This window comes from Chiloscyllium plagiosum, unplaced genomic scaffold (assembly GCF_037043375.1).
Source record: "Chiloscyllium plagiosum isolate Xiang-an unplaced genomic scaffold, Cpla_swu_hap1 HiC_scaffold_22, whole genome shotgun sequence".
Classification (NCBI taxonomy): Eukaryota; Metazoa; Chordata; class Chondrichthyes; order Orectolobiformes; family Hemiscylliidae; genus Chiloscyllium; species Chiloscyllium plagiosum.
This window is the reverse complement of record NW_028270160.1, coordinates 57,925,686-57,939,624: the sequence shown is the minus strand read 5'-3', so window position 1 is coordinate 57,939,624 and position 13,939 is coordinate 57,925,686. Positions and strand designations below refer to the sequence as shown.

The 13,939-nt window shown below is 42.6% G+C and overlaps 1 protein-coding gene across 2 annotated transcripts in view; it reads left to right on the top strand.

The window, feature by feature from the left end:
- rtkn2 (rhotekin 2) overlaps window positions 1-12,961 on the top strand; it is a 56,328-nt gene extending 43,367 nt beyond the window's left edge. For both annotated transcript variants that reach the window (XM_043712310.2, XM_043712309.2), the window contains 3 exons: window positions 2,892-3,057; window positions 5,648-5,755; window positions 10,512-12,961. In XM_043712310.2, the coding sequence (XP_043568245.2) occupies window positions 2,892-3,057; window positions 5,648-5,755; window positions 10,512-11,047 (810 nt within the window). In that variant the 3' untranslated portion in view covers window positions 11,048-12,961. The remainder of the gene's footprint in view (window positions 1-2,891; window positions 3,058-5,647; window positions 5,756-10,511) is intronic.
- Window positions 12,962-13,939: the final 978 nt, after the last annotated feature.

The following is a 13,939-nucleotide window of genomic DNA, read 5'->3' as shown; positions in this document are numbered from 1 at the left end:
CAGGAAGGAATGTCGGCCAGGACACCACCAATTGTACAAAGTGTGATAAGTGTTGAATAATTGCTCAATGGTGATGATCTGAAGGCTGAACTGCAACAGTGGTTTTTAACAGTGGTTTATATTTAAAATAGAGGTTGTGATTTTATTATCAATGGTATAAAGGGTTAAAAGGTAAAGTTGTCATAATCATATTGGACCATAGGACTGCTCTCTCATTCGACAGAAATGACTGGTGGTGATTTAACTTGAGGGTCACTGCGCCTCAGGTGAAGGGAGCAGTTCAGAAGGAGAGTCCTCATAGTTACCTCACCCAGCATGGGAGTTGAACTCTCACTGCTCTGCATTGGAAACCAGATGTCCTGCCAACTGAGGTAACCTTCCCCTGCATAAAGGTTTATGGGTATAATGAAGGTACTGAAGTGTTCTAGTAGCTTTGATTATATCAAATAGAGAAGCAGGCTTGATGGGCAAAATGCCTACTGTTTGCGTGGAGTTTAGGTTTGATAGGTATAATACCTTCTTTATTCTACTGTACTCATTTTACAAGAAGGTGCCTTAAAGTTATAAGTTAAAACAAGCAAGTAGTTTAGTTCATGATGATAATGGGACCCAAGTATGATATTCTTATTTTTGGTCTCAAGTTTCCCTTCCTTGTTAATTTAGCTCCTGTTATGTCTACTAATATAATTTGGAGATCGCTGGGTTCACTTTGTTGTAGAGCTCACTCTGTTATCAAGTCCTACATTTCTACAGTAGCACCACTCCCATTGCTATAACCTCACAGTTCCATTGGAAATGAATCCTATTGTCTTTCTCCTCCCTTGAATACATGTTTCTCATGGAGAAAGTGAGGTCTGCAGATGCTGGCGATCAGAGCTTAAAAATGTGTTGCTGGAAAAGCGCAGCAGGTCAGGCAGCATCAAAGGAACAGGAGAATCAACGTTTCGGGCATAAGCCCTTCTTCAGGAATGAGGAGGATGTGCCAAGCAGGCTAAGATAAAAGGTAGGGAGGAGGGACTTGGGGGAGGGGCGTTGGGAATACGATAGGTGGAAGGATGTTAAGGTGAGGGTGATAGGCCGGAGAGGGGGTGGGGGCAGAGAGGTCGGGAAGAAGATTGCAGATCAAGAAGGCGGTGCTAAGTCTGAGGGTTGGGACTGAGAAAAGGTGGGGGGAGGGGAAATGAAAAAGCTTGAGAAATCTACATTCATCCCTTGTGATTGGAGGGTTCCTAGGCGGAAGATGAGGCACTCTTCCTCCAGGTGTCGTGTTACCATGGTATGGCGATGGAGGAGGAGAAAGTGAGGTCTGCAGATGCGGGAGATCAGAGCTGAAAATGTGTTGCTGGAAAAGCGCAGCAGGTCAGGCAGCTCATTCCTGAAGAAGGGCTTATGCCCGAAACGTCGATTCTCCTGTTCCCTGGATGCTGCTGACCTGCGCTTTTCCAGCAACACATTTTCAGCTCATGGCGATGGAGGATGCCAAGGACCTGCATGTCCTTGGTGGAGTGGGAGTTAGTGTTCAGCCACTGGGCGGTTGGGTTGGTTGGTGTGGATGTCCCCAGAGGTGTTCTCTGAAACGTTATGCAAGTAGGCGGCCTGTCTCCCCAATGTATAGGAGGCCACATCGGGTGCAGCGGATGCAGTAAATGATGTGTGTGGAGGTGCAGGTGAATTTCTGATGGATATGGAAGGATCCCTTGGGGCCTTGGAGGGAAGTGAGGGGGGAGGTGTGGGCGCAGGTTTTGCATTTCTTGAGGTTGCAGGGGAAGGTGCCGGGAGTGAAGGTTGGGTTGGTGGGGGGTGTGGATCTGACGAGGGAGTTGTGGAGGGAGTGGTCTTTCCAGAACGCTGATAGGGGTGGGGAGGGAAATATATCCTTGGTGGTGGGGTCTGTTTGGAGGTGGCGGAAATGAAGAAGGATGATACGATGTATCTGGAGGTTGGTGGGGTAGTAGGTGAGGACCAGTGGGGTTCTGTCCTGGTGGCGATTGGAGGGGCGGAGTTCAAGGGCGGAGGAGATGCGGTGGAGAGCATCGTCAACCACGTCTGAGGGGAAATTGCGGTCTTTGAAGGAGGCCATCTGGGTTGTTCGGTATTGGAATTGGTTCCACCTAGGAACCCTCCAACCACAAGGGATGAATGCAGATTTCTCCAGCTTTCTCATTTCCCCTCCCCCCACCTTTTCTCAGTCCCAACCCTCAGACTCAGCACCGCCTTCTTGACCTGCAATCTTCTTCCTGACCTCTCCGCCCCCACCCCCTCTCCGGCCTATCACCTTCACCTTAACCTCCCTCCACCTATCGTATTCCCAACGCCCCTCCTCCCTACCTTTTATCTTAGCCTGCTTAGCACACCCACCTCATTCCTGAAGAAGGGCTTATGCCCGAAACGTCGATTCTCCTGTTCCTTTGCTGCCTGACCTGCTGCGCTTTTCCAGCAACACATTTTTAAGCTACATGTTTCTCATGCGCAAATTTATTTGGAAAATGTTATTAGGCTGTCCACTTCTAAACACAATCCTTTGCACAAATACACAACTTCCCAACATAGGGTCCCTGACACAGACATGAATTGGAATACCTACCCTGGCACAAAGAGGCCAAATATAGTCATGTTGACCCCCACTGCTAATTTTACGAATTCTCTATTTTCATTGTTCTACCACTGGGGACCGTATGTTAAGCTAACTAGGTCCTGAGCTCCAAAACTGCTTTTCTAAACCTCTGTGCCTGCATTTGGCTCCGTGCCAAATATTGTCTAACCTTCTATGAAGCTTTTGACTATTTTAAAGGCAGTTTATAAATCCAAATTATTGATTAACTGGGTTAGATTGAATTACGAAAACTATTCTAACTATTGTAATATTGATCTATTGTAATTCAAATTTGCAGGAAACAAGGATCCGTGCAGTATGCAAAGGTTCAAGGATAAGGACGTACAGCTTCTCTCTCATCAACCCCTCCAGTGGTGAGACAAAAAGTCGCGTGTTTGCTGCAGACTGTAAAGATGATCTACAACGGTGGATGGAAGCTTTTTGGCAGCATTTGGGTGACCTAAGTGAGTTGACAGACAGCAATGCCAAAAACTACTGATTTGTATGTACTGAATAAAGAAGAATTCAAATTCTGCCACCCTGCAAATTAATTACCGACAATGCATTTCTTGCTCTGAAAGCTAAAGTGGTCTCCCTGAACCAATCATTGTAAGATTTATTCAGTCATGTACTTCTATAATTCGAGTGACACTGTATTTTAATTCTAATAGTCTTAGCAGGTGGAAGGTTATCAACCATCTTGTTCCCCTTGTGAGAGGATCAAGCTGAGTCGCCAGTTCATTATCACAGAGATATTGTCTTTAATAGTCCAGGCTCTGGTCCTTGCCTAATATGAGAAAGGGAGGACTGCAGATGCTGGCGAGTCAGAGTCGAAAAGTATGGCGCTAGAAAAGCACACGGGTCACGCAGCGTCCGAGGAAGAGGAGTCTCCTGCTGCGCTTTTCCTGATATGGCCAGCTCTGGGAGGGAGTTGAATTCTAAATGAACCTGTTAAAATAATATTTTAATGAAGTGTGGTCAATCCATGAAACAAGCTCCTTAGGGAAATAGATACAATAAACTATTTCAAAGGCAAATTTGGTTACTTTTTTTGAGAATTGTCTAATGAGCATAATCTGTGATTATGGTGTGGTGGGGGTGGAGCAGATAGCACTATAGCATTAGGTTTTAGACATATGCTACTGAAAGGGTTCATTTTGGCTTTGGGTGTTGATAAGTGGGCCCAAAACTTGGTCATGCAAATGATAAAATTAAGACAGAATCTATGAATTTGAAATGAGAGTCAGTCCCATCTATTTATCAAAGCCTAATTATCTGTTGCCCTCTCGAAAGATAGCACCTATTCTTTTGATTTCTTCCAGTAACATGCAAGATTGGTAAGTATTTAAAAGTTCTGTCTGTGTGGCTTTCCTTTCAAGATTTTTGATCTAAGTATTTTTAATGTCAACAAAATGCCAATGTGATAGTTATAATGGATATTTACTATGAAAACATATGTTGTTAATAGCATATTTGTAGGCTGGTGGTGTCATGGTCCCAGTATTGCCTGCATCTTGACACAATGGCTATATATTGATAAGTAAGAATATTAAAAAAAGTGGAAAGAATAGGGAAGCATAATTGAGGTTGAGTAAATATGAATGGAGGAGGCATGATCAGTAAGTTTGTAGATGACACGAAAATTGATAGTAGGGTAAATAGTAAGGTGGAAAGCCTTAGACTGCAAGACAATCTAGGTGGGCTGATCAGATGGGAAGAATAGAGGCAATGGAATTTAATTCTGAAAAGTGTGAGGTGACTAACTTTGGGAGGGCTAGTAAGCAAGGCAATGAATGGTGGGATCCTTCAAGAGGGCCTTGGTGTGCATGTCCATAGATTCTTAAAAGCAGTGAGACAGGTAGATAAGGTTATTAAGATGGCATAAGGGATACTTGCCTTATTCGTCAAGGAATTGAATACAAGAACAGGGAGGTTATGATGAAGGATGTGATTGCACTAGAGAGGATGATGAGATTCACCAGGATATGGCCTGGATTAGAATGATTCAGCTGTGGACACTAGATAGGCTGAGGTTATTTTCTTGGAGGGTAAAAGGCTGAGGGGGAAACCTGATTGAGGAATACAAAAGCTATAAGGGCCTTAGACACAGTATATGGGGAGAAATTTGTCCCCCAGTTATTGACCCCTCTGCGAATGGACAAGGTAGGGCATAGGAGCTTTAGAGGGCATTTGAGGAAATCTTTTGTCACCTAGGGGTGGTGTCTGGAACTCTCTTCCCGAAAAGGTAGTAGAGGCACAAACGCTCCCAACATTTCAGATATATTTAGATGGATACTTGAAGTGCCTTGGCATGCAAACAGTATTGTTCCCTGTAATTTTCTTTCTGGCTGTTCGAGCCTCCGAGGTCAGTGCACAGAGGCAGTTTCTAGAACTGGAAGTCAGTGCTGCAATTGTCAGGCCTATGCTGATCACTCTGTGTGAAACCTTGCAACAGATGTGTACATGCACAGCTTAGGGGGACTGTTGCATGCAAGGCTGTAGGCTAAGTACTGGAAAATGGGATTAGAGTCGATGGGGGCAAGGGTATGATGGACCGAATAACTTTGTCTGGGGTTTGGAAAAGGGTGAGACAACAGACATGGTATAAATCAAATGGCAGAGAGAGAACTTGAGGGGCTGAATGATCTTCCTCTTGCAAATTGTTAGGTATCTGAAGTTTCAAAGGCGCAGTAACAGGCAGAATGGCCACAATCTGGCCTGTAATTTCTACAATCTTCACTTCATTCACTAAACCAGCAAGAGATTAGTGAGCAGGACTAACTTCCCAGATAGCTTTTTTTTAAAAAAAAATCATTATAACAAAAGCTTTGTATTTGTCTGATCAATGTAATTCAATTTACAGTTTCCAACAGCCGCCACATTATGAAAACCTCACTTTAAACGCTTGAGAATTGTTCATGGTTTCTGCTTGTCGAATGCAATTCTTTCCTTAATAAATACTGTAGCATTGGAAAATTCCCAGATTCTTATTAACAGAGAGTCTGTTTTAATATTTCTTTAAAATTCCAGTAATGGCTGTGCGTTAACTTTCAGGCCAGTGGAAGCATTGTTGCAAAGAGCTTATGAAAATTGAGATTATGTCACCACGGAAACCACCTTTATTCCTCACAAAACAAGCCACTTCAGTCTACGATGATATGAGTAAGTGGCCCTCGCCTTTCTAAATGTGGCCTTGTAATAAAAGAATCATTGTTTGAAATTCAAATAGTTCCCATCTATAAAACAAAAAAATGCTACTCCGTGCATAATTTGAAGATGCATGATTTAACCAGCAATGATGGAATCCAGTGATGTGAATTTTAATATGGGTCGGGTTACTAAAATCTATTACTACAAACTGCTGGGAAATGTCAGTGTTTCTGAATACACTTCTTGGGTTTATACTTTGCTTTCAGTTTTATTAATATGCTCTGTGTATGACTGTTTTATATTTCATTTTATTGCCTATCTATCAAATCCAAGGCACATTCTTTGAAATCTGCCAGAATGAATATTATACTTCATTGTAACTTTGCATACTGCATTGTTTCTTTAACTCCTTTTTTGACTCTGGTATTCTTTTTAAGTTAAGGTCTTAATTGTTCAGCTCTAAACAAAACACTTATAATATTTGGCACTATTTTAAAATTTATTTTCATATATTCATGGAATATGAGTGCTGCAGGCATAGACTTTATTGCCCATCTCTAACTGCCCTTGAATTGCCCATGGTGGTGAGTCACCTTCTTAGATACTGCAGTCCATCTGGTGCTATTGGGAAGGGAGTTCCAGGATTTTAACCCAGCAACATTGAAGGAGTGGTGATATTGTTACAAATCAAGGTGGAATGTGACTTCGAGGGGGTCCTGTAGGTGGTGATGTCCCCCTATATTTGCTGCCTTTGCCCTTCTGGATGGTAGAAATCACTCATTTGGAAGATTCTGTTAAAGGGGCCTTGGTGAGAGTGGGAGTGTGTGAATGTTGAAGGTGCTAGATTGGGTGCCAATCAAGCTGGCTGCTTTGTACTGGATGTTGTTGAGCTACTTGAGTGTTGCTGGAGCTGCAGGCAAATGGAAAGTGTTCCATCACACTCCTAGCTTGTGCCTTGTAGATGGTGGTCAGGTTTTACAGAATCTACTTGCTGCAGAATTTCTTGCGCCTGAGCTGTTCTCACAGTGGTTAATGGCTGTACTGGTTAAGTTTCTATTTAATGGGGACTCCCGGTATGTTAATAGTGAGGGATTCTTAAATGGTAATGACGTTGAATGGTATGGGGAGATGCTTAGATTCTCTCATGTTACACATGGTAATTACCTGGCACTTGTTTAATGTGAATGTTACTTGTTGTTTATCAGCCCAAGTTGAATGTTAACCATGTCTTGCTGGATTCAGCCATGGACTGCTTCAGTATCTGTGGAGCATTTTGCAATCGTCAATTAAAATCTTCACTTCAGATCTAATGGTGGATGAAACAGTTGAAGATGGTTGGACTTAAGACACCTCTCTCAAGGAACTTCTGCATTGATGTATTGAGCCAGAGCATTTTCCTTTGTGCTGGGTGTAATCCCTGTTCCCTTATCACACCCTTGCTCAAATGTTGTTTTGATGTCACTTTTACCTCATCTCTGGAAATTTGGACCATAGTTGGAATGAGTTCTGGAATATGTGGTCCCGTTGGAATGCAAACTGAATTTGGGGAGGACGTCATTGATTATTATTCACTACATTTTTGATATTTGTGAGTAGGTTTGTGTAGTAGAAATTGTTTGACTTCAACTTGTCCTGCTTTCTGTGGAAAGGACGTACGTGGACAATTTTGCACACTGAAGGTATGGGTGTCTTAACGATCCTGGAATAGTTTGGCTTGGTAGCATTTTGTTCTGGAGCACAGGTCTTCAGTTCTATGCAGGAATGTTGTGAAGAGTTCGACTTTTCTGTGTCCAATGCACTCAACTGTTTCTTGCGGCACGGTGGCTCAGTGGTTAGCACTGCTGCCTCACAGCACCAAGGTCCCAGGTTCGATTCCAGCCTTGAGTGACTGTCTGTGTGGAGTTTGCACATTCTCCCTGGGTCTGCGTGGGTTTCCTCCCACACTCCAAAGATGTGCAGGTTAGGTGAGTTGGCCGTGCTAAATTGCCCATAGTGCTAGGTGCATTAGTCAGAGGGAAATGGGTCTGGGTGGGCTACTCTGCGGAGGGTCAGTGTGGACTGGTTGGGCCGAAGGGCCTGTTTCCACACTGTAGGGAATCTAATCTAATCTATTCTAATGTGCAGTAACTCAAATTGGCTGAAGTCTGGGACCTGTGATGCTGAATAATTCAGGAACAAGCCAAAGTGAACTATGCTTCTGGTTAAAGGTGATTACGAATGCTTCAGCCTCGTCAAAGAAGATGGATATGTTTGTGGAATTACCACCTCCAATTTGCTGTTTCAATGTGCAGCTCCATGCAAGGCTGAATGAATGAGGACCTGCAAAGCTTTGATCTAATTCTGTTGTAAGGTTTGCTTTGTTTTGTCGACAACATCTTCTGCCAATAAAGCCCTGCATAGCTTCTCCAGGTACATATTTAGATGTACACAGTGCTGTCATGCATCCTTCTTTGAACCAGGGTTGGTATCTCTGGTTGCATAGTAAGATAAACTGGGGAATATGCCCAACCTTGAGGTTTAGGCCATTTTGTTTTTGCCGATGTTCACAGCACCTCATGAATTTTATTTTGAATCTATCATTTAGCAGTGGTCACGTCACAAAACGTGCTGGAGGATGTCCTTGGTGTGAAGATGGAACTTTGTCTCCACAAGGACTGCAATCACTCATAGCATATTGTCATGGATAAAAAGTGTTGAGAACCAAAGTGTGAAACCAAAGAAGTACGTTTGAAAGAGAGAGTGAGTGGTGGAGAGACAGAAATGTTTAGAGAGGTTTGTAGATTTCAGGGCCTTGGCAGCTGAAGATAAATGCCAATGTGACAATAAATGTTGAGAATACACAAGACGCCAGGTTGGAGCAGGTAATCAATTGTAACATATAGAAAAAGATGGGTTGTCTTTTCACTTTGCTGCCATGCATACTATGGCTACACAAAGGCTTCTGAAGGAATCAATTCTGTTCCCTGGTCAGTGTTCGATTCAATTGACCTCTGTCTCATACAATGCACTTCCAACTCATTGGATGACTGTGATGTCAATAATTACTAACCAATCTATAAATTCACCTTTTGTTATATTTATTGTATGACTAAATCCCATACTCTTAATCATCCTTACAATATTTTAATAAAGACATTTCTATATTCCCTCTATTAAAAGCACCTTTGTAAAAGTATTGCTGGTATTTACAGTCTCAACACTAGGTGGAGTTGTGCACCATCATTTAATATCACATAACATCCAGATGCAATGAGTCATAGAGATGTACAGCATTTAGTTTAGAAATATTTACAAATAATGAAATAATCATTATTTCATTAGTTTAGTAATATATATATGTAATGCTGTTTCCACATCACTGTTTTTATAAAAGTTCAGCAAGAGCATTTTAATGGTTTGTGCAATGTTTTGAAAGACTGAGAGGAAAAGAAATACACAAAGTACCATGAATAATCCACACCATCTTCCTGCAGCTGTTACCATATATGGCCTGATTCCCATCATGGGATATTTGATGTTGTGTGGTAGCTAATCATAATTCCCAGCATTGTTGGTGAGTCACAATCTGTCTACACTCTATGATTCAGGTACACTACTGAACAGAGGAAATGAAACGTCAGAAGAATACTTTCACAACTTGTTATAACCACATGCTCAAATACTTAATGAAAGTTATTTCACACAATTTAAAACAATTTATGCTATATGTGGTGATTTCCCAATAGTTCTGCAAATTGAATCTTTTAAGCAGTTATGGTCCTCTGGGAGTTTAAACTGGTGACATCAGCAGAACATGAGCACATAAAAATTATATTGAACAGATCTGGTTTTGCTTGTAGGCAGAAATATAAAACGTTTTTATTCACTGCTTTTGCACCCCTCTCCCTCTTTCATTCCCCCCAACACTTCATTTTTACCTAACTGAGCTTGCTAATTCTATCAGAGCTTTATTTCCTTACTCTATCTCCTTTCTCCCCTTCAGCCCACCATAATCTCAATCTCCCACTGTCTCCCCACCTCTGGCCCCATCCCTTGCCTTCATTACTCTCATATTCCCCCTCCTGCTCCCCCTACCGTCACGCCATGGTGCTCTCTTTCACTGTGTGTGTGTGTGTCTCTCTATCTCTCTGTCCGAATGTGAGTTTCTTGCACTCCCTTCCTTTCTTTCTGTACCAGTGTTTCCTACATCTCTCCTCTGTTCTCTCTCTTCACCCTTCTCCTCTCTTTCTCTCTCATTCCCCCTGACGTGTTTGTTCTCTTTTACTCTCTCTCGTCTTCTCTCATTTGTGCTCTCTCTTTCATCCCTCTTGCGCACATGCGTTCTCTCTCTTTCACATCGTGCACATTTTCTCTCTCTTTCCTCCACATCAGCATCATATCTTACATGCACATCTTGGACTTGCTTGCTCTCACTCTTTTTTTCTCATCCCCTCTTGCATGTGCTCGCGCTCTCTTTCTCACTCTCAGATCCTCTCATGTATTTTCTCTCTTTCTCTCATCCCGTCTCCCGCACACTGTCTCTCCCACTCTGTCATGCACTGTCTCTCTTTCACACATTCATTGTTACAATATACATTCTCTCTCCCTCTCTATCTCACACGCACTTTCTTGCACATGTTTGCGTTGTGTCATCTATCTATATCAAACCTGAGAATTGTTTTCAAGTAAATGTCTGTTCAGATTATCAGAACTACTATGTTGACCTGAAACTAAGTTGTTACTCGTTCCACCACTGGTACTGTAATTGGCTCTGTTGCATGTTTTACAGATGTGCAGTCTCCACAGAAAGATGAGAGTCTAGTGGACATTATCCGGACTAGAATCCAGGAGACCGATGGAGAGTTCTTGCTCACTAAGCAGGATCTAACTGAACCCCCTCAGTGGGCAGCCCTGTTTGATGGCAGCCACAATATGGTTGTCCAGAGGAATGTTCTGACACCAAATGGTAGCAGCAAGCTTGCTCTGACATCACCAGGAAAAGCCAAGAAGAGGCCGGCACCCTCTCCACCCGTGGGAAAGCAGCCATTCCTCCTAGGGGCCCCCCACCCAGAACAGTGTCAGAAAAAGAACACCTGGAGAGTCGCAGCTCTTTCTGATGTAAGGTCTGAATTGCCTACCTCCCTGGATGATACAATAGTCCTGGCTCCTCCTGGACAGTGTGCAGCCGATGAAGTCCAAGGTGAAAATGTAGCCCAGGTAGTAACCAAGTTGGACCAGCCTAATACACCTGTACCTGTTCACAGTCAGAAAGGATCCATTAAAGCAAAGCTTGATCCCAGGACCTGGGTTCTGTCTCAAATGTAAGATGTGAGATGGATTTCTTAGTACCTGGAAACGGGGGGAAATGCAGATAGTTTCTCTTTTACATTGTATCTCTTTAGGATTTCTTGGGTAGATATCACCATTTGGGTTTAATATGGCCTATCAAGAAGCCAGTCATCACCCTAAGTTGTTAGAATTTTTTGCCAGTTATTATATTGTCAACATCTGTCCTAGCATAGTTAGCAAAAACCTCAGCGCTGTTTCTCCTGTACTAAAGTAATTTAAGGGAATTTTTGTCTAACTTTCTTTCCCATGCTAACTTTAATTTGAGCAAAAGGTTTTTTTGCAGCTAAAATAGTGTTAACCTAGGCACTGAATAGTTTGGCGAGGAAAATGAATTCAAATAGTTGATTTGTTTTCTGAACTTCTCTATGTTTATATAGCAGTAGACGGAATTCGAAAGATTGTGTATTTTGTTTGCATTTAATTTTTGGAAACTGCCGTCAGCTCAAGAGGATCCCAGATTTCTTTGACCAGTGATGTTTTGTTGCTTTGATTTTGTTTTCAATGCTGGGCACGATTATTAAAGCAATAAAATAGTTCAGCTGGCATGAGCAGTTTTATTACTGGTTATTAATCCGTAACTGAAGTTTAAATGAAAACTTTACAAAATGAAGCTTTATATCTCCTCTACCCCTCCCAATTTAAAAAAATTCCTAATTTTTTTGGAAGAAAGACATGTATTTAACTCATTTCTCATCCTTCAGATGACATGGTGTGTTTTATTGCAAATCAATATTTTGTAATGTTGGTAATGGAGGATCTCATTTGGACACAGCAGACTCGCACAAATGGCACTGTGAAAATGAACAGATAGTCTGTCGAGGAATAAATATTGACCAGGACTCCGGGGAGAACTCTCCTGCTCTTCAAAGTAGTGGTTTTCAAGTTCTACTGAAGAACCCTCAACCCAGCCAAAACATGTCATCTTTGAGATTGCTGCACTCCCTCAGTACTGAACTAAAAGTGTCAGCCTGGATTATGTACTTAAACTTCTGGAGAATAATTGAGCCCATTGCTTTATTCGGTCATGGAGTGATTAGTGCTTGGCCAGCACTTGTTTCTTATTCCTCATTGCCATTGAGAAGATAGTGGTCAACCACCTTCTTGAACTGCCATAGTCCATATATTGTAGATATATCCTGTTAGAAAGAGGGTTCCATGATTTTAACCCTGTGACAGTGAAGAAACAGCTACATATTTCCAAGTCAGAAAGTTGTGTAACTTGGAAGGGAACTTGCAGGTGGTGGCGTTGCCCTTCTCCTTGGTAGCAGAGGTCACCAGTTTGGGACATGCTGTTTAAGAAGTGACAGTAAAAGCTATAAATTATAACTGGCACCTCTAATACTTTGTATGTATTGAAATGCTCTACTCATCCACCAAGGGAGGAATTGTGGCACAGGGTGTAATGCCCCAGCATTTAAACCAGAAGCTGCAGGTTCAGTTCCTCCTCCAGGACCTGTTGGCCATGGTAAGATCCAGAGAACCGGTTAATAACCCTTCCAACCTACCCATGACAGTTGATGTCTTCAAGCTTCAACTTCTTGTCTCTCTTTCTGTCAACATACAGTCCATTAAGAGAGAGAGAGATGCCGATGGCTCTTTGCAGACCATGGCTACTTTTTGGCAGACTTATCATCTGTTTTGCTCAGCCTGTGTGTGCTGCCCTCTATTTTGAATCTCTCATCTTAGCTTTCCGTTTAACTGCTAAATCAAATCCAAAGGCATGAATTCCAGCAATCTGAAGCTGTGATTTTTTTTTTTTGTTTTTGAAGTGTCAGGTACTGAATACTACTGATCACATCTGTCAAGGCCTACTGCAAGGTTTATGCGAGTCTCAGCATCAGCTCGAAGAGCAATGTGTAGCTCAGGTTGAGGTTCTGAATGTAGGTTTGCTCACTGAGCTGGAAGGTTCATTTTCAGACATTTCATCACCATATTAGGTAACATCATCAGTGCGCCTCTGGTTGAAGCACTGGTGGTATTGCCTGCTTTCTATTTGTGTGTGTGTAGGTTTCTTTGGGTTGGAGATGTCATTTCCTCCTCTTTTTCTCAGGGGGGTGGTAAATGGGATCCAAGTCAATGTGTTTGTTGATAGAGTTCTGGTTGCAATGCCACGCTTCTAGGAATTGATATGTGTCTCTGTCCAATTTGGACAAACAAGCAGAAAACTAGCCACTAGAATACATGAACATCAACTAGTCACAAAACGATATGACCCACTCTCACTAGCATCCTTAAATACAGATGAGGAAGGACACCACTTCGATTGGGACAACACATCCATCCTAGGACAAGCCAAACTGAGACATGTACGAGAATTCGAGAAGCATGGCATTCCAACCGGAACACTATCAACAAATACATTGATTAGCTTAGATTCCCTTCACTATGGAAACAGCCCTTTGGCCCAACAAGTCAACGCCAACCCTCCGAAGAGTAATCCACCCAGACCCATTCCACTACACTCACCCCTAACTAATGCACCTAACACTACGGGCAATTTAGCATGGCTAATTCACCTGGCATGCAATCTTTGGACTGTGGGAGGAAACCGGAGCACCTGGAGGAAACCCACGCAGACACTGGGAGAATGTGCAAACTCCACACAGACAGTTGCCTGAGACAGGAATTGAACCCGGGTCTCTGGCGCTGTGAGGCAGCAGTGCTAACCACTGACCACCTACCATTGACTTGGATCCCATTTATCATCCCTGAGAAAAAGAACAGGAAATGACATTGCCAACCCAAGGAAACCTACACACACAAATAGAAAGCGGGCCATACCACCAGTGCTTCATCTGGAGGCTCACTGATGATGTTACCTAGTATGGTGACGAAACATCTGAAAGCGAACCTTCCAGCTCAGCGTGC